The 23,828-nt window shown below is 44.1% G+C and overlaps 1 protein-coding gene across 3 annotated transcripts in view; it reads left to right on the forward strand.

The window, feature by feature from the left end:
• Positions 1 to 23,828, forward strand: part of MED13L (mediator complex subunit 13L) — a 379,146-nt gene that overhangs the window by 145,934 nt on the left and 209,384 nt on the right. For all 3 annotated transcript variants that reach the window (XM_075898186.1, XM_075898187.1, XM_075898189.1), the window contains one exon: positions 1,401 to 1,484. In XM_075898186.1, the coding sequence (XP_075754301.1) occupies positions 1,401 to 1,484 (84 nt within the window). Of the gene's footprint in view, positions 1 to 1,400; positions 1,485 to 23,828 lie in introns of those variants that run through there.

Consider the following 23,828-nt stretch of genomic DNA (forward strand, 5'->3'; position numbering starts at 1 on the left):
CTACCTTTAACACTATTTCTTGGTACCGATACCAAAAACTGTGCTTATAAGAAAATGTTTATTTGCATGGTTTCCAGTGGACCTGGTGCCTTAGGGTGCATCTACATGACGGAAACATATAAACCTGAATCAGCAAGTTTCAGAGCCTGCATCAACAAACTCGGGCTCACAAGATTTTCATTATAATGCAATAAAATACAGTGAAGGTGTTTCTACTTGGGCTCCGAGATCCGCCACTCTTGTTGTGTTTCAAACCATTTGCTTCTGGTCTGTCCCCTAAGCCCTCCCAACTGTCTAATTCAGAAGCCGCCCAACTGTGAGACAGGAAGAATGTTCAGGAGCAGAGAAAAACAGATAATTCAGGAAACTGCTCTCAGTTTAGTGAGCTTGGAAAATTCCTGAAGAAACCTGCCATCATGGAAAGAAGGGAGTGTACTGTTAAGAGAGACTCATTAATCTGGCCATATACATTGATCAAAACAATAATTACTCTCTTACTAGAATATTTACGCAGCATAACTAAATTATGGGGTTTTGGAAAATAAAATGTACATGCTTTGTTTAAATCATTACTCTGGGTTGGGATTGGTGATGAAGGGTTCAGTCTGCAGGTAGCCCCAGGGAGAGAGGACTACCCCAGGCTTCTCTCACTGCAGCAGCATGGGGCCAGGTGAGAAGTCCTCTCCATGACTTCTTCGGAAAATAAAATCAGGATTTTAAGAGGAATAAGGGATCTTCCGGAAAAGGCTTTATTTTCCGAAAGATCCCGTCTAGACTGGCGCTTTTTTCCGGTGAAGCCCCGAGCCGGAAAAAAGCGGTGGCCATGTTCATGCAAATGCTGCGGGGGATATTTAAATCCCCCGCAGCATTTGCAATTCCGACTTGTCTCATTAGCATCCCTTTTCCGGAAAAGGGTGCCAATGTAGACACAGCCTTAATGTTCACTTTGTGATATGCACATTGCAATCATGTGGGAAGACACGGTCCCTGCCCTGAAGAGTTTACAGTTTAATATGAAAAGCAATATAAATGTAAAAAGGACATGACAGAAGGATGCGATCATATAACCAGCTATTTCTGATTTTCTGAGTACTTACTCATTCACTGAGTAATTCTTATAAGCAATATGGTACATGGAGGGCTTGAATAAAAGTAAGAGTGGTTCTATTCAGGGAGGAAGTTCCATGCATAAAGGATAGTGTAAGTGTAAACACTATGTAGGAAAAGCAGTCAAATACAGAATCAAGTCTGGCATTACTGATAGCACAAAGGGGGTGGATTGTGATACCAAAGCAGGTAAATTGGAAGGGGCACAGCTGAGCTTTCAAGGAATGTAGTATCTTAAGAAATTATTAACATTTAATTTGTATTAAGTAATTGAGATTTTAATTGTTTTGTAGATGCCTGATGGATAAAAATTTCATGAGGATTGGAAAATGGTTTATCAGGCCTTACCAGAAGGATGAGAAGCCTGTTAACAAAAGGTAAGGAAGTGATTTATCACAAATAGTATGAGGTGTCTCAAATAATGTCGCTGTTATTGCTAAAGTTTTGATATTATGGTTGTTTTCTTTAAGTTGTAGTGTTTTTCACCTGCTCTGCCCCCATCTCCTTTATTGTGAAAATGAGCCTTTTTTCTTTCAAGTTGCTGCAGTAATGCATGGTGATACTTGTAGATTACGAGATCATGTTAATTTTGCTAATTTGCACTGGAAGATGATGTCTGTATATAATCTTTCAATTCTCCATAACAGGTTTTGAACTGTGTCTGTATTTTGTTGCCTGTTGTAAAGTAGATTTTAGATTGCCATGAACAGATATTGTTTCCCAAAATTTACCCTAATATCTAACTTTTAGAAGTGAAATATGGTATAGATTTTTAAAATGTATCTGCTTTGAAGAATTTTAGCTTTTATAATTACTTTAAAATTTAATTTCTATGTGATTTACATGCAAAAACTACTTGGCAAGGCTTTACAAGAATTGTATGTTTAATTTATAGCCATTTGTTGAATATGACATATTTGGTTTTGTTTGAGGTATTTTACCCTGTATAGTATTGCTTTGGAATCAGTGATCCTTTATGTTCTGATTATAGCATACTATTGCAAAGGACAGCGTTAACAAGGTAGTTTAAAACAATAGTATTTTGTACCATCTTGTAAGATTAGCACAATAATTTAAGATATATCTGTCTACTTTTCTAAAATGAAAAAACGTTGTTTTTCTTGTAGCCTTTAAATGTTTTTCAGGACAGAGAGAAGCTACGATATTTTGATTATTATTTAGTAGGTTGATATATAAGCATCTTATCTCTGGAAAACCAGATTTAAAATTCTTATTTAGTGCACAAATGAAATGTATTTGACAGTCTCATTCTGTTTCCTGGGGAACATTGATCCGCAACACCAAAGCATCTGGCACAGCTACTAGTCTCTGATCAAAACTAAATCAGAATTAGAATGGAAACCATTATAGGTCAGGATTGAGGTGTATTTGCAATTTGAATGGGATATCCAGGGGGGTGTTATGAAGCCTGTTAACCCTTACTTGCCTTTACACCAGTGCTAAGAACCTGCCTAAGAAGAGGAGTAGGAAGAGTTGCTCATTTGTGAGCATGAATGGGATGATTTACATGATTGAAATGTTAAAATCAATGGTTATAACCTGATTAGGAAGAATCGAGTGGAGAAAAAAGGAACCGAGAATGGTGCTCTATCAAAATTGGCATTTCCTGTGTCTGAGTCACTGAGAAATTGGAAAAAAATCTTGGTGACATATACTAGAAATCGTACGGTGCTAACACTAAAAACCTCACAGATTTTGCATTCAACATGGGGCATTCTATATTAGACCTTATTTTGACAAAAAAGAATAGGGCACAGAAGAAATGATAGCTTACAATCAAGTAATCATGAGTTGATCACATTTATAATGTACAAATAGAGTTAAGTCAGACTTGGTGCTTTATAAAGGCCAGATTTACAAAGCTGAAAACAATTATTAGCCAAATTAGGTGGGATAAAAATTTAATCAGAAAATGTGTATGATAATTGAGAATTGTTGAACAGTTCCTCAAAAGGCAACATCAAGGAAGAAGGCTGTGTTAGATAAAAACTGACATGATTTAACAAATTGAAGAAGGGGGAAGTTGATAATTTCTCATTTATATTCATCACTAGGAATTGTAAAAAAGTTGATAAGGGAAGCAACATGGTCAACAGAGTTAAGGATAATAAGATTTTTTTTTTTAAAGAATATTAACAGTATTGGTGCAGTAATAGATAAAAATGGTAGAATTATGAATAATACAGAAAAGGCACATACAGACCAAAGTTTCTGTTCTATACTTGGGGATAAAAACAGATGATGTACTCATGTCATAGAGTCATAGAATCATAGAACACTAGAAGTGGAAGAGACCTTGAGAGATCATCAAGTCCAGTCTCCTGCTCTCAGGGCAGGACCAAGCACGGTATAGATCAGTGGTCTCCAACCTTTTGGGGCTGCTGGGCACCCGGGGGCGGGGCTGCGCATGCGCTGCGAGCCCGGGGTCACACATGCACCGGGCTCCCGGGTGCAAGAATGGCTCGGGCCAGCCCTGGTCACTAGGTGGGCGCACTTAAATGTCCCAGCAGGCGCTATGGCACCCACGGGCACCACGTTGGGGAACACTGGTATAGATCATCCCTGATAGAGTCTATCCAACCTGTTCTGAAATATCTCCAGTGATGGAGATTCCACAACCTTCGTAGGCAATTTATTCCAGTGTTTAACCACCCTGACAGGAAGTTTTTCCTAATGTTCAATCTAAACGTCCCAGGCTGCAATTTAAACCCATTGCTTATTGTCCTATCATCAGAGGCCAAGGAGAACAATATTTCTCCCTCCTCCTTGTAACACCCTTTTAGATACTTGAAAATTGCTATCATGTCCTCTCTGTCTTCTCTTTTCCAAACTAAACAAACCCAGTTCTTTAAGTCTTTCCCTGATAGGCCATGTTTTCTAGGCCTTTAATAATTTTTTTTGTTCTTCTCTGGACCTTCTCCAATTTTTTTACTTTATACTTGAACTGCAGTACCCAGAACTGGACACAATATTACAACTGAGGCCTAATCAGTGCAGAGCAGGGCCAGACTGATGCATGGACGAACCGGGCACTTGCCTGGGGTGCCAACCGTTGTGGGGCGCCTGATGGCAGCTGTAAGGGGCGCGTGGCATCACTTTACAGCTGCCATCAGGTGCCGCGTGCCTGGCTCCCGCAGCGTTGGCTCCACGGCGCCGGACAGCAGCGCCCTTTCCCCCACAGCCGCGGGACTCTGTACGCCCCGGCGCGTGTGCCAGCAGTGCTGGATGGGTTGGGCAACGCATGCACCATGCGCCTTGGGGGCGGGCCCCGGGCTGCGTACCAGCGGCTGTGGCCGGCCCGCGTACGCACTGTGTGCCCGGGCCCAGGGTGCCAAAAGGGCTCGGGCCACCCTTGGTGAAGAGTAGAGCGAAAGAGTGACTTCTCATGTCTTGCTCACATCATTCCTGCTAATGCATCTCAGAATCATGTTTGCCCTTTTTGCAATAGTTTCACACTGTTGACTCCTATTTAGCTTGTGGTTAATTGTAACCCCTTTCTGCAGTAGTCCTTCCTAGACAGTTGCTTCTCATTCTGTATGTTTGAAACTGATTGTTCCTTCCTAAGTTGAGTTTGCATTTGTCCTTATTAAACTTCATCCTATTTACCTCAGACCATTTCTCCAGTTTGTCCAGATCATTTTGAATTATGACCCTATCCTCCAAAGTACTTACATCGCTTCCCAACTTGGTATCATCTGGAAACTTAATAATCATACTCACTGCCATTATCTAAAAAAATCATTGATGAAGATATCAGACAGAACCAGTCTCAAAACATATCACTGTGACAACACTTTCAATTCCCCTTGTATGTCAGGAGGGTGTAGAACAGCAGATACTAATGTTAAACATTTTAAAATCAGCAGGTCTGTATAACTTGCATCCAAGGAGCTGAAGAGCTCATTGGACCATTCATTTTGATTGGCAGTAAGTCTTGGAATACTGGAAAAGTGCGAGAAGTCTGGAAGAAGGAGAGCAAAGGGGACCGAGAGAATTACAAACTAGTCAATACATAGAAAGATACTGGAACAAATTGTTAAACAATCACTTTGTAAGTACCTAGAGGATAATAGAATTGTAAGGGTTAGTCAGCATAGATGTTTCAAAATCAAATCATGCCAAACCAGCCCACATTCCTTCTTTAGCAGGATTACTTGTCTAGTGGTTGATGGGGAAGCAGTAGTCATGACATCTTTTTTTTTTTTAGTTGCACGTGACGTTTTTATAAGCAAAGTAGGGGAATGTGGTCTAGATCTAATTACTATAAGGTGACCATATTAGTTTGAAAGATTATTGAAAAAGAAATTATCAATGACTGTGCCAATTTGGAGATTTGGTCTGAAATCAACAAGGAAAAATAAAATGCACAACTACAAAATGAGAAATAAATGTTGAGCAGTAGTACTGCTGAAAAAACATAGGGGTTATAGCAGGTTTACTAATTGAATGTGATTCAGTAATGTGATGCTGTTGCAAACAAGTCTAATATTCTGGGATGTATTAATGTCGCATGTGAGATACAGGTGGGAATTGTCTCATTCTTCTCTACATGTGTGAGACCTCCACTGGATTACCTGGTCCAATTCTCGGCACCTTAGAAAATCTGACTTGCGAGGAAAGGTTAAAAATATGCATGTTTAGTCTTGAGAAAGGAAGACTGTCTTTAGTTCTGTTAAGGGGTGTTATAAAAAAGAGGATTGTGATCAGTTATTTTCCATATTCACATAATGTATGACAAAAAGTAATGGATTTAATTTGCATCTAGAGAGATTAGGTTAGATATTATGAAAAAACCTTTCTGTCTCTAAGGGTTGATAAGTCATTGAGTAGGCTTCCAAAAAGTTGTGAAACCCCAGGTTGGGGAGTTTTTTGGGGGTTGGAGTCACACACAAGTGAGAGAAAAAAACCAAAACAACCCCAAGACAAAAAATAAACAAACAAATAAATAACTCTTCCAGGCCTGGCCCCAAACTGCGAAGCAGAGGGGAAAAAAACCAGACATACCTCAATCCTGTTATGCTCCAGCCCTATGGGGAGGAAAAAGGGTGAGGCTCAGGGCTTCTTCCCAGGCCAGATTATCTTCTATGGCCAAGGGCTAGTAGGTTTTGTGGGCCTTAGGGGTTCAGAGTGCCAGAGGGGCTGTTGGGGAATAGACTGCAGTAGAGGGTGGGGTCTGGGTGGAAGGTAGGGTGCAGGATCAGGGTGTGGACAGGAGGGACAGGTGATTGGGGCACCTACCTTGCACAGCACCCAGGCGACACAGGTGGTTCTGCACCACCTTGCTCCCACAGCCACATCCATTGGCTGCAGTTCCTTGCCGGTGGAAGCAATGGTATGAGGCCTGCAAGCAAGCACGGGGACAGAACTTCCTTGCGCTGCTTGCTGTTCCCCCAGCCAGGGGGGAGTGGGAACTGTAGTGCATAGAGTTGCTTCCTTCCCAGCTGCCCAACAGAGCCTGCGAGCTAGATACTGCCTGTGGCTTTCCTGGATCTGAACGGCAAGGGTCAGGTCTCCTTTCCACCTCCCACAGCTGGGAGCTGCCACGGGCGCTGCAGCCATGGGTTGAAGTCCCAGAGCCTCACAGTCCAGATTAAGACAAGCCACAGGTCGGAGCCAACCCATGAGCCTTAGGTTCGCCATCCTTTCTGTAAGTTTTTAAGAACTAGTAGAACAAACACTTGTCAGGGATGGTCAGAGTTTAAATTTAGGTTTGTACTGAAAGCCTGGACTTGGTGATTTCTCAAGGGCCTTTCCAACCCTATATTTTTATGATTCTATAAGAAAGTTTCTTGTGTGCCAAAATTTTAAAAGGATAAGTGGGATAACAAGAGTAATTATAGGCCAGTCAGTCTGACATCTATCCTGGGTAAGATAATGGAGGGCCTGATATGGAACTCAGTAAAGAATTAAAGGAGGGTAACATAGTGTCAGTCACCATGGGTTTCTGGAAATATATCCTGTCAAACTAACTTATCTTTTTTGATGAGATTATAAATTTGATTGGTTAAGGTAACAGTGTTGATTTTAGCAAGGCATTTGACTTAATACCACATGACATTTTGATTAAAAAACTAGAATAATAGTAAATTAGTATAGCACACATTAAATGGGTAAAAAGATGGCTAACTGGTCACAAATGTAAATGGGGAACCATTATTGAGTGGATGTATTTCCAGTATAGCACTGGAGAAGTTGGTTCTTGCCCCTGTGCTATTTACTGTTTTCTGAATTACCTTGAAGAAAATATAAAATCATTACTGATAAAGTCTTCAGATGACACAAAAATTGGGGGGAGTGTCAAATAATGAAGAGGATAGGTCCCTCATTCAGAACTATCTGGATAACTTGTTGAACTGTGTACAAGCAAACAATGCCTTGGAAAATGGCTTTATCTAATATATAAAGGAGAATGTTTGTATGTTTGTGCTCTAATAACTTGGACACTATAAGACCTACTGCAACCAAACTTTGCATGGGATAACCTTTTATCCAGGAGAAGGTTTTAAGGTACTTTTGGACCCAATCAGTCCTGAGCTCAAGCTGTAAAAATAATAAATTAACCCAAAGTGCTGCGCTGCAGGGGCTGCCCCACCCACCCTAGGTCTCGTGCCCGCCCCCTGCGGCCACCAGCGCCATCTGGAGCTTGCCCCCTCCCTCCCGCGAGGTTACATAAGCGACCCTCTTTCCTCCCCTTTTCCCCCACTGGCACACAGTGCCCAGACCCCCACGTGCACAACGGCTCGGGCACCCACCCTGCCCCCCGCGGCACCTGCAGCCCCAGGTGCGAGCTGGGGCACCCCTCCCGTGTGTAATTTTCCCTCCACCCAGGGTCTCCTCCCTCTCCCCCTCCAGGGAGGACATGGACCTATATTTTAATCCCTATAGAAATCAGTGCAACTTTTCTACCGTTGAAAAAAAGATAATGGACTACAGTTTTTCTACATTTTGTTCCTCCGGTTTCCCGAGCAACACCAGGTAACTCCAGCTAGTGTAAATATATATTTATAAGACCAAATAATATAGGTCATAATCACACAATGGAGGGTTCTATCTTGGGACACATTGATTCTGAAGAAGGATTTGGGAGTTGAGATGGATAATCAGTAAAACATGAGCTTCCTATATGAGCCAAATGTGGCCAAAAGCACTAATAAGATCCTTGTATGCATAAATAGGGGAATTTTCAAGTAGGAATGGAGAGGATATTTCAGTTCGAGGGTTGCCAGGTGTCCAGTTTTGAACCTGACAGTCCGGTGTTTGAGCTTTCTGTCCAGGAGACAAATTGAGAAAGTACCGGATGTATAAATGTCTGGTATTTTCTAATTAAGTAAGTTTTGTTATTATCAGGAGTATCAGTATGTAGTTGCGTACTGCCTGGCTGGTAGATACGCTCATACTGCGTAAGCGTGTCTACCAGCCAAGCAGTACGCAACTACACAGTAGAGAGGAGGGGGGCGGGGCCGGGGTGGGATGGAATCCCTGAGGCTGGACTCGCCCTTGCGCCCCTCCGGGACTGTGCATGTTATGGGCAGTACCCCAGGATCTGCGTGCGTGCGGGCCAGCCCCACTTCCCACCGGCCAGTTCCCCCCTCTGCTGTCCCCGGCCAAATCTGCTCCTTGTGACTCCCTCCCGGCCAGCCTTGCTCCCCACTGGCCAGTCCCTCTTCCCCGCTCCCCCCGACCCTCGTCCCAACCAGCCCCGCTCCTCACCGGCTGGTTCCCCTCCCCCACAATCTCCCAGCCAGCCCTGCTCCTCCTGACCCCCTCCCGGCCAGCCTCACTCCCTGCCGGCCGGTTCCCCCCAAGCCAGCCCTGCTCCCCCCAACTCCCTCCTGGGCCAGCCCCACTCCCCTCCTGTCCGGTCTCTCTCTCCCCCCCCAACCCCCATTTACCCTGGTCAGACCTGCTCCTCCCGACCGCCTCCTGGCCAGCCCTGCTTCCCTCCCATCCGCCCCCTCCCCCTTTCCCTCCCCCAAAATCTGAGATCTAGTGTATCCGGTATTTTTTTAAACCATCTGGTAACCCTATTCAGTTCTGAATTTGACACTGGTACAATTCCTGCTGGAGTTCAATGTCTTGTTCTATTGTCCACTATTCAAGAACAATTTTGATAAATTAGGGTTTAGAAAAGAGATATGAGAATGATTAAAGGATTAGAGTACCAGCCATATAGGGATACCCTCATGGAGCTCAATCTTTTTAGTTTAACAAAGAGAAGGTTTAATGTTGATTTGATTACAATCTATAAGTACCTACATGGGAAATAAATATTTAATAATGTGCCCTGCAGTCTCTCAGAGGAGGGTGTAATGAAAACCAGTGGCTGGAAGTTGAGGCTAGAAAAATTCAGTCAGGGGCCAGTTTTAAACTGTGAGAGTAACTAACCATTGAAACAATTTACCAAGAGTTGTGATGGATATTCCATCACTGGCAATTTTAAAATCTCTGTTTGGGAGATCAGAAATTATTTTTAGAGGTGGGGTAGGGAATGTCAGAAATAGTGTGTGTGTATGTGTGTGTTGGGTGGGGAGGGGTGCAGTGGGGGATGGTATATTGATTGCTTGTTCATGCACAATCTCTTATTTTGGATACCTATCAGCTAGAGATGTGAATGGTTAACCAGTTAACATCACCCTTCCCCGGTAATGCTTACTGGTTATGGTTATCCCACGGGGGCTGGAGCAACACCCATCCGCTACAGATAGGAAGCTGTTTCAGCCTGGGGGGGACTAGCTGGAATGTGTGTGTGGGGTCTGATCCACTCCACCCGCCCCAGTTTATATGGTTAACCAGTTAAACAATATGTTTAATTGGTTAACTGATTAAATGGGATTTTATAACCCAACTATCAGACACCAGTCATTAGAACCAGTCTGAAATGATAGTGCAGAACCTTTTGATTCCTTAGGGCTGCCATTATTAGTAGTAGCAATATATAATTTAATGCATTAAGTATAACTGTATTAACAATTTATTATATATTTATAGTATATATTTAGTGAATATATGTATTCTAAATTCAAACAAGCTGTGTTTCAAAATCTGTATCCCAGGTTAGTGTAAACAATGCATGTTAATATTCACCTCCTTCATAAAAGGGAATCTAAAAGGGTTTAAATGTTTTTACCCCCCATTTATAAACCTTATTTAATAGTCGTAGTGGAGGGGAATTAACTACAATGTCTGTTTAAAGTGTGTTCCAAGTTTATACATTGGATTCTTAATTTGTGAAAGCACTGCCAATACTTCTTACATAAAATCTGTTTCATATTCTAATACCCCTTCCTCACCTCCCTTCCACTCCTCAAAATTATTTGCTAAAGCTCTTGTTCTCTCTTTTTGTGATTGGGCTTCCCTTTTTCACTGACTTTAGTTAATGGCTTTATAGGATGACATCATTATACAGGGCATCCCTGTTATAAGTGGCCCCGGTATACATCTATTCCACACTGAAGTCATCGATGCTTAGGAATAGATGTTTTGTAAGTTCTTCCATTCCCCACTCTTAAATTGCGCAAAAAAAAGTGCAAATGGAAGTCGCCACAGGAAAAAAATTCCACACTTTAAGTTGTTTTGCTCTAAATTCAAGTTTTTTGGAACATATCTTGTACTTACAGCGAGGATGGCCTGTAACCTCTAATGTTAACCAATGTCCCCTCCAGTCAACCCTATCCATATGAAGACTTTTTCCATTCATGTGTAAAATAAATGTTGTTATGTTCACTGAGCTCTATGCAAATGTACGCCACCAGGAAAAATACAAACCTATCTGTGAGCGTTCAGCTGGACAGCATTAGAACCTAGCCTGAGCAACCGCACAAGTGCACAGCTTCTAGGCAACACTGATGTTAACACTCTTATTCTGCTTTAGAAGTGGCCTTTTTTCAGTATAACGTAAGCCCTCTCCCAAAAGACATAAACAAAACAAAGTAAAAACAAACAATCCCACTATTTACTTTGGAATAAATGTATTGATATAGGGTGATACACCATTACACCTACATTGGTTTCAATGTGCACAGTTGGTTATATTGAATACATTTGTGTGTGTAGACCAAGGCCTTACTTCAGTTTGAATTCATACATTTTAGATTGTACTGTTTGAACCTCTCTAGTCCAGAACTCTCTGGTCTGAAATATCCATTGTCTAAAATTATTTGAGTTAGCCAGGTGTCCACTTTTCATGGGTTTGACCAAGTTTCCCGTGGTTTCTTTACAGCCATCTGCCCTAGCTCTATATTTTGTGCTGTTATTTAGCTCTAATTTACTCCTAAATGTTCTCTAGCAGCCCAGTAAGTAGTGGAAGTGTTGGTAATGCTGCTAGATAATATTGACCTCTCATGGTCTGGAAAATTCTCTCATTTAGAACTGCTCAGGTCCTGAGGGTGCTGGACTAGGAAGATTCAACCTATACTGAAAAAGCTATCTCATGTAGACTAGAGATGTAAGCGAGTAGCTGATGATTCATATTCTTCCTTCCCCTGTCCTGTTCGCTGAGAAACCTTGGTTGCAAGGAATCTCATCTGTCAGACCCGTCCCCACACCTGCATCTATCATCAGGTTGCTAATAGCTTACTCTAAAGGTAAGAAGACAGACCAAGAGTGGTAAACTAAAGGGATTTTATTAACAGGAAAAGGGAGATAACAATATACGACAGGTAAGTGTTAATTATACAACTAATAGACATACAGATCTATAAGGTCCCCACTGTTACAAAGGAATATAGGAAACAGAATACACTGAACTGAACTGTGACACAAGATAGACTCAAAGAACAGGATAGATAGAGAGCCACCAACATTGTACCATGTCTTGCAGCCTTCTTCCTTCGCCCTTGCGACACAGCTCCGGATGGTCAGGAGGGGTCAGAACCAGGAACAGCAGCAGCTGCAACAGTGGCAGTATCTAACCACCACAGGCAATGACAAGCCTTGATTTATCCTACCCTCCCCTGCGCCGTCATGGCTGCAAGTATGAGGATGATAATAAGGAACAGTGGATAGCCACTCACTCCTTGTATGCAAGTGAGTCTGTTCCACCCAGCTACCCTAGGCGTGAGACCGGCGTACCCACTCTTAAGAGACAGCAGCAACACTCTGCCACTCAAGTGGGCAGCCCCAGCCTACGCCAGAGGCAACCCTATAAAATCTGCAGTTATCGGGCAGATTTTGATGTAATCAGTGTAGCCCCTGGCCATGTGATTTCAGTCACTGGGCAGATTATACCCATATGACTGCCAGGGTTTCCCACTACCAGGTGGAAAGCATGGGAAAGGAAGAGACACCAAGATGGATTCCTAGTTGTTGTTTTATGATCTAAAATGGTGTCTGTGACCAAAATGACTGCTGCTAACTTACATTCCCTCTCCTTGCTACCTCTGTATCAGAGGACATGGGAAGCAGGAACCAATGCTGGGGAAGCCATTTTAAAAGCTGTAATTCAGCAATCTAGTTTTGCCCTAGCATCATGATATAAAGCTAATCATTATAGGAAATTCTAAATATTTTGCTAAGGGTGATGACCTGTTTCTAAGTAATACAGTGTGCAGAACGGTGTATTGTTGCTTGTACACTTCTTTCCCTATATTTAACTGAATTTCTTTTCTAAATTCTGGCAACTTGGTTGCTCTCCAGCAGTATTTTTTAGAAATTGTAGTGTTTTAATCACCGTTTAAAATGTGGTTTAAAAAAAAATCTTATTTTGTAATATGTTAAAAGTTTTGATGCTTTACAAAAGAGAGAGAAAGTTACAGTCTGTGTCCCAAAGAGTTTATAACTTCATTTGAACAAAACAAATCAGATATCTGACAGGTCAAAGAACTAAGAATTGGCCAAATATTTATCTATCAGATATTAATTAATCCATTGAGTTTTACTGTAGACAAAATTAAATATTTATATTCTTGGCACTTTTGTTAGCAAATAAATTATTGCTATGGAACTCTTGCCATGGCGTAGGTACTTGTCTTACTGTAGCTGCACACTGCACAGGTATAATCCATAAATGGTTCAGAACTTAAAATGTAATAGTAATAGATTGCAAAATTTAGTTATGATTGAACCTAATGATATTCTAAACAAAAGGTGTATCAACATGTGTATAACTGCTTCTATTGCTCAAGAGACATGGGCCACCAGCTGTTGATTTTTTAATTGCAGTGATGACATACCTGAAATTCTGTGTCTTAGTCATCATTATCGTGCCTACATACAATAGGCAGTGAACGGTTAACCAGTTACTCATTATGATGCTTACTGGTAACTCTGGTGATGCTTAGCATAGAATCATAGAACCATAGAGCTGGAAGTCCAGCCCCCTACTCTAGGCAGGAACAATCCCAACTAAATCAACCCGGCCAGGGCTTTGTCAAGCCGTGACTTAAACACCTCCAGGGATGGAGACTCCACTACTTCCCTAGGCAACCCATTCCAGTGCTTCACTACCCTCCTAGTGAAATAGTTTTTCCTGATATCCAACCTGGACCTCTCCCACCACAACTTGAGACCATTGCTCCTTGTTCCGCCATCTGTCACTACTGAGAACAGCCTCTCTCCATCCTCTTTGGAACCTCTCTTCAGGAAGTTGAAGGCTGCTATCAAATCCCCTCTCACTCTTCGCTTCTGCAGACTAAACAGACCCAACTCCCTCAGCCTCTCGTCATAAGTCATGCACTCCAGCCCCCTAATCATTTTGGTTGTCCTCCGCCGGACCCTCTCCAATGCGTCCACATCCTTTTTGTAGTGGGGGGCCCAGAACTGAACACAATACTCCAGATGTGGCCTCACCAGAGCCGAATACAGGGGAATGATGACATCTCTGGATCTGCTGGCAGTGCTCTTCTTAATGCAACCTAATATGCCATTAGACTTCTTGACTACAAGGGCACACTGTTGACAGCTTCTCATCCACTGTAACCCCCAGGTCCTTTTCTGCAGAACTACTACTTAACTGATTGGTCCCTTGCTTGTAAGTATGCTTGGGATTCTTCCATCCCAAGTGCAGGACTCTGCACTTGTCCTTGTTGAAACTTATCAGATTTTTTGTGGACCAGTCCTCCAATTTGTCTAAGTCACTCTGGACCCTATCTCTGCCCTCAAGCGTATCTACCTCTCCCTCTAGCTTAGTGTCATCCGCAGACTTGCTGAGGGTGCAATCCATCCCCTCATCCAGGTCATTAATAAAGATATTGAACAAAACCGGTCCTAGAACCGAACGTTGGGGCACTCTGCTAGAAACCAACTGCCATCCTGACATCAAGACGTTGATCACTACCCGCTGGGCCTGGCCTTCTAGCCATCTTTCTATCCATCTTACCGTCCATTTATCCAATCCACATTCCCTTAACTTGCTGGCAAAAATATTGTGGGAGACCATATCAAAAGCCTTGCTAAAGTCAAGGTATACCACATCCACTGACTTTCCCACGTCCACAGAGCCAGTTACCTCATCATAGAAGCTAATCAGATTGGTCAGGCACGACTTGCCCTTTGTGAATCCACGCTGACTATTCCTAATCACTTTCCTCTCTTCCAAGAGCCTCAAAATGGATTCCTTAAGGATCCCTTCCATGATTTTTCCAGGAACCGAAGTAAGACTGACCGGCCTATAGTTCCCTGGATCGTCCTTCTTCCCTTTTTTGAAGCTGGGCACTACATTTGCCTTTTTCCAATCATCCGGGATTTCTCCCAATCACCACGACTTTTCAAAGATAATGGCCAAAGTCTCCCCAATGACATTTGCCAACTCCCTCAGTACCCTCGGATGCATTAAGTCCGGACCCATGAATTTGTGTACGTTTAGCTTTTCTAAATAGTTCCTAACCTGTTCTTTACCCACCAAGGGCTGTCCATCTTCATCCCATCTTGCGTCACTTAGCGCATTAGTCCAGGAACCCACCTTGTCCATGAATACAGAGGCAAAGAAAGCATTGAGTACTTCAGCTTTCCCCACATCATCTGTCACTAGGTTACCTCCTTCATCCAGTAGGGGCCGCACACCCTCTCTGATCACCTTCGTCTTGTTAACATGCCTGTAGAAACCTTTCTTGTTATCCTTCACATCCTTTGCCAGTAGCAATTCCATTTGCGCTTTCGCCTTCCTGATAACCCCCTGGCATTCTCAAGCTACACATTTAAACCTCTCCTTGGTCATTTGTCCAAGTTTCCACTTTTTGTAAGCTCCCTTTTTGTGCTTAAGTTTACCAAGGATTTCCCCTGTAAGCCAATCCGGTCTCCTACCATGTTTACCTCTCTTGCTACGCGTCAGGATGGTTTATTTCTGTGCCTTCAATAAGGCTTCTTTAAAATACTGCCAGCTGTCCTGGACTCCTTTCCCGTTCATGTTAGCATCCCAGGGGATTCTGCCTATCAGGTCTCTGAAGGAGTAAAAATCTGCTTTTTTGAAGTCCAAGGTGTGTATTTTACTACTCTCTTTTCTTCCTTAGGTCAGGATCCTGAAATCTACCATCTCATGATTACTGCTTCCCAGGTTGTCACCCACCTCTACTTCCCCTATTAGTTCCTCCCTGTTTGTGAGCAGAAGGTCACGCTGCGTACAGCCCCTGATTGGATCCTTCATCACTTGTGTCAAGAAGTTATCCCCACTATTCTCCAAAAACTTCCTGGCTTGCCTGTGTACTGCCGAATTGGTTTCCCAACAGATGTCAGGGTGATTAAAGTCCCCCACAAGAACCAGGGTCTGTGATCTGAAAGCTTCTCTCAGTTGTCCGAAGAAAGCCTCATCTACCTCATCCACCTGATTGGGTGGCCTGTAGCAGACACCAACCACAACATCACTGCTGTTGTTTGCTCCTTTAAACTTAACCCATAGACTCTCAATGGGTTTTTCTCCCTCTTTATACTGGAGTTCAGAGCAATCATAGTGCTCTCATATATAGTGCAACTCCTCCTCCTTTTCTCCCTTGCCTGTTTTTCCTGAATAGTCTATACCCTTCCATGACAGCGCTCCAGTCATGCGAGTCATCCCACCACGTCTCTGTTACCTCAATTAAATCATATTTCTTGGCCAGGGCCTCCAAGTCTTCCTGTTTGATGCACAGGCTTCTCACATTAGTGTACAAACACCTCAGATAACCAGTTGATCGCCCTATCTTCTCCATTCGAATCAGGGGTCCTCCTTTCTTGCTTGTTCCTCTCTGCATTTCTTCCCGGTATCCAACTTTCCCACTTCCCTCAGTGTTTTGGTCACTGTCTCCCGACGAACCTAGTTTAAAGCCCCTCCTCACTAGGTTTGTAAGCCTGCCCACGAAAGATGCTCCTTCCTTTCTTTGTTAGGTGGATCCCATCTCTTCCTAACAATCTTTGTGCCCTGAACAGAGTCCCATGGTCAAAGAAACCAAAGCCCTCTCTACGACACCACCTGCGCAACCACGCATTTACGTCCTCAATTCGACGATCCCTGCCCAGTCCTTTCCCTTCAACAGAGAGAATGGATGAGAACACCACTTATGCTCCGAATTCTTGGATCCTTCTTCCCAGCGCTACATAATGCGCAGTAACCGACTCAAGGTCATTCTTGGCCATATTGTTAGTTCCCACGTGGAGAAGCAGGAAAAGGTAGCGATCCAAAGGTTTGATCAGTTTGGTAAGCCTCTCAGTCACATCCTGAATGCGAGCTCCCGGTAAGCAGCACAGCTCTCAAGATTCTAGGTCCGGACGGCAGATGGTTGGCTCAGTCCCTCTTAGGAGGGAGTCCCCGACCACCACCACCCATCGTTTTCTTTTGGGGGTGGTGGTCTTGGAACCCCCATCCTTAGGACTACGCATCCCATGCCTTCCAGTAAATGGTGGTCCCTTCCGGTTTTGTTCCTTGTGAGATCCCTTCCAAAGCATTCAGCACTGCAGAGCCTGTGGAGAGAGCCTGAAAGCGATTACTTACCTCTACAGGCAGTCCCCGACTTACGTGGATCCGACTTACGTTGGATCCGTACTTACGAACGGGGCTTTCTCGCCCCGTTCGTAAGCTGCTCCGGTGCCCCTGGTCTGCTGGAGACCGTCTCCAGCAGACCAGGGGCACCGGGCGGGTTCCCGCGCTTCTGAGGCTTTGCCAGACCGTCCCCAGCAGACCACAGGCACCCAGATTGAAGCGGCAGCAGCGGCGGTTCCTCGCGCCTCTGAGGCTTTGCTCTGGCAAAGCCTCAGAGGCGCGGGACCCCCCCGCGGCTGCGGCTTCAGTCCGGGAGCCTGTGGTCTGCTGGGGACCGTCCCCAGCAGACCACAGACACCCAGATTGAAGCCGCAGCAGCGGCGGTTCCCCGCGCCTCTGAGGCTTTGCTCTAGCAAAGCCTCAGAGGCGCGGGACCCCACCACGGCTGCGGCTTCAGTCCGTGAGCCTGTGGTCTGCTGGGGACCATCCCCAGCAGACCACAGGCTCCCGGACTGAAGCCGCAGCCGTGGCGGGGTCCCTCCCTCTGAGGCTTTGCCAGAGCAAAGCCTCAGAGGCTCTGCTCCCCGTGTCCCTGGTCTTCTGGGGAGGGGGGGAGGCGCAGCTAGTGTGCTCGCCCCCCCCCCCCCCCAGCAGAGCAGGCTTTTGTTTTGGACTCTGGGGCAGAGCAGCTGGGGCGCTGCCGATTGGTCCTGCAGCGCCCGCTCTGGGCACTGCTGGACCAACCCGGCAGCACCCCAGCTCCTCTGCCCCAGGTCCTGATTCAGCCGCTGCTGGTCAGTTTCAGCAGCGGCTGAATCAGGACGCCTGGGGCAGAGCAGATGGGGTGCTGCTAGGCTGGTCCAGTAGCACCCAGGAGCGGCGCTACTGGAGCAACCCAGCAGCACCCCAGCTGCTCTGCCCCAGGCGTCCCCAAGTCAGCTTCTGCTGAAACTGACCAGCGCTGACTACAGGAAGCCCCAGGCAGAGTTGCTCTGCCCCGGGCCTCCTGGAATCAGCTGCTGATCAGTTTCAGCATCAGCTGACTTGGGGACGCCTGGGGTTCTTACGTTGATTCTGTATGTAAGTCAGAACTGGCGGTCAGTTTCAGCAGTGTCTGAATCTGGACGCCAGTTCCGACTTACATACAGATTCAACTTAAGAACAAACCTACAGTCCCTATCTTGTACGTAACCCGGAGACTGCCTGTATAGCATTGGGGGATTCCCATGCTGGCCTTTTTCCCCTTCTAGAAGTTACATGCTTCCAGTTCTCTTCCTGGTCACATACTGCCCTCTCTGGCTCTTCCTCCTGCCGTGCTTGAAGGATCAAATGCTGCCTTCTATCAAGGAAGTCTTCATTCTCTCTGATGGAGCGTGGGGTCGACACTTGGGCCGCCAGCCCTCTAATTTTTTCTTCCAAAATGGCAGCCAGCTTGCACTTAGTGCAGATGAAATCCGTTCTTTCTTCCGAGAGGAAGACAAACATGGCAGATGCTGTGCAGGTAACAACAGCAGACCTATCACCAACCATCGCTGCTGTCCTGGAGAAGAGATTTAAAAAGAAAGGCAAGAGGACCTCACCCCCTTCCCAACTCCCTCTCTAAACTCCCTGTTAGCAATCACCTGTTCGCAAGCTCCTTGGTCGCTTGCCCACTGCCTTATAAAGCCCTGGACTGCCTGAAAGTCTCCCCCCCCCCCACCAAGGCTCAGCCAATCAGCAGTAACCAGATAACCTGGGGGTCCCTGGGCCAGTGGTTCCACCCACGGAATCCCACTTAATTTGTTTACTAGTTAAATATAATGTTTAACCGGTTAACTGATTAAATGGATTTCTACATCTCTAGCATACATTCCTCATTTTGTTGTAATCCTGTGAGATTTCATCAAGGGGAACTGAACTGGGGCAGTACTTGGATAAGCTTGGTTTGACTATTGGTTATATGTATTGCTTTGTGAACATCAAAATAGGGGATTCTAACAATTTCTTTCTACAGTTAAGTGCATGATTAATAATGAATGTAAAGCTACTTCTATGCAGAAATTCCAAACTTCATTATTACTTTTATTCAGTAACATCCTTTACCTTAATCCTTTTAACTATGCCCTTTCTAATAAAGATTTCCTCTTTTATTCTGTCTCATTTTAATCAGGATATGATTCTTCTATGGCGTGTCCTCACCATGTAGAAGCACTACCAAATTAGAAATAGTCTTTCCAAGTTGGGGGAGCGACAGGTGCAGTCTGCAGTTTGAAATTAACATATCCGTGACACGTTTTTTTAAGGCTATTAAATGATTTATTAATATGATACGATTCACAAGATTAAAAAGAATCCTGATTAATCTCAGTTTTAATTAATAGAATATCATTTATTTAATTTTGTTGTTTCTCTTTGTTTTCAAATATATTGATTTTAGTTACAACATAGAATACAAAGTGTACAGTGCTCACTTTATTTTTGTTTACAAATGTACGGTAAAAAAGATGAAGAATAGTATTTTTCAATATACTTCATACAAGTTACTGTAGTGCAATTTACAAATGTAGATTTTTTTTATATAACTGCTTTTCAAAATTGTTCTTTTACAATTAACAGATTATAGTATAGTTCTTGTATGAGGTGAATTGAAAATATTATTTCTTTTGGTTATCTATTTTATAATGGAAATATTTTAATAAAATAATATAAAATGTGCATTATATACTTTGAATTTGTTGTAATTGAATTCAGTATATTTGGAAAATATAATTTAAGTTGGTATTCTATTAGTTCAACACTAGTGTTTATAACTACAATTAATCATGATTGACAGCCCTAATTTTCTCTAGTGAGACTATCTGAAAAAGGGGCAAAAGAGAGGGTACAGAAGAAGCCTCTAGGTTAAGTGTTTTGTGGTCTAATTCTGGGCAGTCATAGAAGTATTGTCTGAGGTCAGAAGATACTTACAATACTGCAGAGCAGTGATACTCAATTTTTTTAGCCCACCCCACTCAACGCAAACCTTTCTGTGGACCACCAGCCAACTATCCAAAATGGGTGCAGGAGGGGATGGTAGTGCAGAGTCTGGGTGGAAGGTTGGGTGAAGGGTCTGTGGGGGAAGGGAAAATGCACCACTCCCCTCTGCTCCCATTGGCTAGAATTGCAGCCGGAGGGAATGGTGGGGAAATCCTCCCAAGTGAGCAGTATTCTACACTGCTGTTCCCCCCTAGATGGAAGGAGAGGAAGCAGCAGTGCATGGAGCTTTTCCCCACCCCTCTGTGAGCCAGATCCAGCCTGTGAGACTCGGTTCCCCACCACATAGTGGAAGCTGGCTTTGCACAAGACCTCCATGGGGGGGCGGGGTGAGCCCCAAGCCCACAGTCCACTTGCAAGGTGGTTTGCAGACTCTACTTTGAGTCCCACTGCTGTAGAGAGATGTAGAAGGCCGGTCAGTGGATCAGAACTTCTATGTCTTCATATACAGTGGCCACCATTAAACAGTCAATGTTTATCAGATTATTGCCCCACAATGCTTGAGATGGCACACCTATTTTCTGTTTCAAATACAAATGATATTTTCACAGATTAAGTACACAGTTTGGCAACTGTGGGCAAATATTGACTTCTTAAAAGTGACTAATGTGAAATGTGTGACAGGAACTGCAAAAAAACTGTTGGCGTTTCCTTGAACAAAAGTGATCAGCCACTTACAATTTTAAGTTCATTCAATTTTGAAGGTTTGTAAATGTACAGATTTTCAGTATTATAGGAACATGTTTTCTTGGACATGATGTGGATTTTTATGTTTGTTGCAGGCCAATTATGGGTAAAAGGACTGGGGAGAGGGAAAATTAATGTGATTTTAAAATCAGTCATTAAATCAGAAGAAATGCATTCCTTGCCATTTCTGGATGGTCAAAACAAATGTGACATAAATATTGTGTAATACTGAGAGAGAATGAGGAAGTTTAAATTGTGGATTTTTTTTCTTCGCAAAATGATGGTATTGTATTTAAGTTTAGAAGGAGACAGTGTTCTCAGCCAGGTATTTTGTTAACTTTGAGGTTTGGGACTTGGAAAAGCTGTGACCCCTTGAGGCTTATTTTCAACAGATTTAACAGCCAATCCGAATGGCTCTACATTACCCAGCATAGGTGTGCTCTCTGCTTTTAGTTAGCAAAATAATGGGCTATAGGCGAAAGGCTTTTTTACTGCCCCTTACATAACTCCTTGAAAATTGATTACATTTTTCCATTGACTTTGATCTTCTAAATATTCAAGACTACTATCCAGTATAATGTTGTAGTTATAGTTTGAACCTATGCTCTACTCCCTGGCCTTAATAATGGTGTCTGAGGGAACCTCAGATTGAAGTCTCTGAACAATTGCAGGACTGCGTGTACCACGTAGTGGAATGAGTCTGTATCGGCAGATCTCTGAGCTGCATACAACAATCTTTGGAAGTTTGAGAGCTGGATCACATTGGTGCCAGGGGTTGGGGCTTCAGTCCCACTCTTTGCTGAAGCTCTGAGCCTGAGAGATGTGCCCCTCCGGGTTGAATCCCTGAGACCCTCCTCCCTAATGGACAGAAGCACCTATACAAGCACCACACTGCAAGACGCAGCTCCCCCGCTCCCCACACCAATCTGGTAGGCAGAGGATGTGAGGGGGTAGAAGGGGCTTGCAAGCCACAATTTGGCCACAACTGGTCTATACAGTCTTAAATTCAAAAGCCTGTTCTCTTCCGACAAAATATAAAAGGAAAGAGAACTAGAATATGTAACAGTCTTTAATCAAGTTGTTTTATTGAGATCTTGAGTCTTTATATAATTCTAGGTGTGTTATAAAATTGTGCGACAAGGAAAAGCAAAGAAAAAATGAAAATCCAGTTGGTTATATAATGCCTAATATAAGTTAAGATTTGTGTTTTCTTATAAAATGTTTTGTTTTTCAATTACTGTCACTATGATTGATTTGGAATTTGAACACTGGCATGTAGTTAAGATACCAATTTTTCATGTAAACTTTCAAATAGTTTAGCCCCAAGATTTGGTCTTCTATGAAACTCATTTTGAACATGGTTTGCATAATATATATTATTTATAGAAGTATATTGATATTATTGACAGCAATAATCTACAATTACTTTGGAAATACAGAAAAATATCAGTATACCAAATAGACAAAGACAAAATTGAAAACAGAAAGAAATTATAATTTGCAGACATTGAAACACTTGTGACAGATAACTCACACTTATTTCATTTGACTAGTATATATAAAAATAATTTAAACTGGTAGTTTTATTTGAACATATGTTGCCTTAATTTTAAAAAAGCCTGTGAACAGAATCCAGATTTATGATCGAAATTATCGGTGTTGTATGTCTTCTGCATGTGCTCACAGGTTCCTAAAAGTTTATATTTATTCAGGTCTCAGCAATTCTGCTATTGCAGTGCTTTTTTCTGTACCGTTTCTTTGCTTGAAAGGAAGGCCAACCTTTTGCCCTAGAGAATACAGTTTGTTCCCTGTACAGTTGGATCATGAATTGAACTGTTGTAGCAGAAGCAGCAGCAACACATTTTGTGATCTTAACATGTCACATTGAAAGAAGGAGGACTTTGAGATTGGTTGCACATAATGGCAGGGAAGCCTGCAGGGAATGTTTTAAGCACTGCTGAGCAGATTCATTCCTCTGGAATATTAAATAATGTGGCTAGAAGAATTCAGTCAGCATTAACATTTTGATATAAGAAATGTAACAAAATATAAGTTACATCAGACTTTGACATCAGCAAAGGTAGATGTGGATATTGATATATTTACTATGATCAAAAAAAGTTGTCTTCGGATTTTTTGGAAGTACAGGCAGTCCCCGGGTTACGTACAAGATAGGGACTGTAGGTTTGTTCTTAAGTTGAATCTGTATGTAAGTCGGAACTGGCGTCCAGATTCAGACACTGCTGAAACTGACCGCCAGTTCTGACTTACATACAGAATCAACGTAAGAACCCCAGGTGTCCCCAAGTCAGCTGCTGCTGAAACTGATCAGCAGGTGATTCCAGGAAGCCCGGGGAAGAGCAACTCTGCCTGGGGCTTCCTGTAGTCAGCGCTGGTCAGTTTCAGCAGAAGCTGACTTGGGGACGCCTGGGGCAGAGCAGCTGGGATGCTGCCCGGTTGGTCCAGTAGTGCCCAGAGCGGGCGCTGCAGGACCAATCGGCAGCGCCCCAGCTGCTCTGCCCCAGAGTCCAAAACAAAAGCCTGGTCTGCTGGGGGGGGGGGGGAGCACACTAGCTGCGCCCCCCCCCCCCCCCAGCAGACCAGGGACACGGGGAGCAGAGCCGCAGCGGGGTGCCGCGCCTCTGAGGCTTTGCTCTGGCAAAGCCTCAGAGGCGAGGGACCCCGCCGCGACTGCGGCTTCAGTCTGGGTGCCTGTGGTCTGCTGGGGACGGTCCCCAGCAGACCACAGGCTCCCGGACTGAAGCCGCAGCCGCGGGGGGGTCCCGCGCCTCTGAGGCTTTGCCAAAGCAAAGTCTCAGAGGCGCGGGGAACCGCCGCTGCTGCCGCTTCAGTCTGGGAGCCTGTGGTCTGCTGGGGACCATCCCCAGCAGACCACAGGCACCCAGACTGAAGCGGCAGCAGCGGCGGTTCCCCGCGCCTCTGAGGCTTTGCTCTGGCAAAGCCTCAGAAGCGCGGGAACCCGCCCGGTGCCCCTGGTCTGTTGGAGACGGTCTCCAGCAGACCAGGGGCACCGGAGCAGCTTACAAACGGGGCTTTCTCGCCCCGACCTCCGGGGCGAGAAAGCCCCGTTCGTAAGTGCGGATCCGACATAAGT

The sequence above is a fragment of the Pelodiscus sinensis genome, chromosome 15 (genome assembly GCF_049634645.1).
Source record: "Pelodiscus sinensis isolate JC-2024 chromosome 15, ASM4963464v1, whole genome shotgun sequence".
NCBI lineage: Eukaryota > Metazoa > Chordata > Testudines > Trionychidae > Pelodiscus > Pelodiscus sinensis.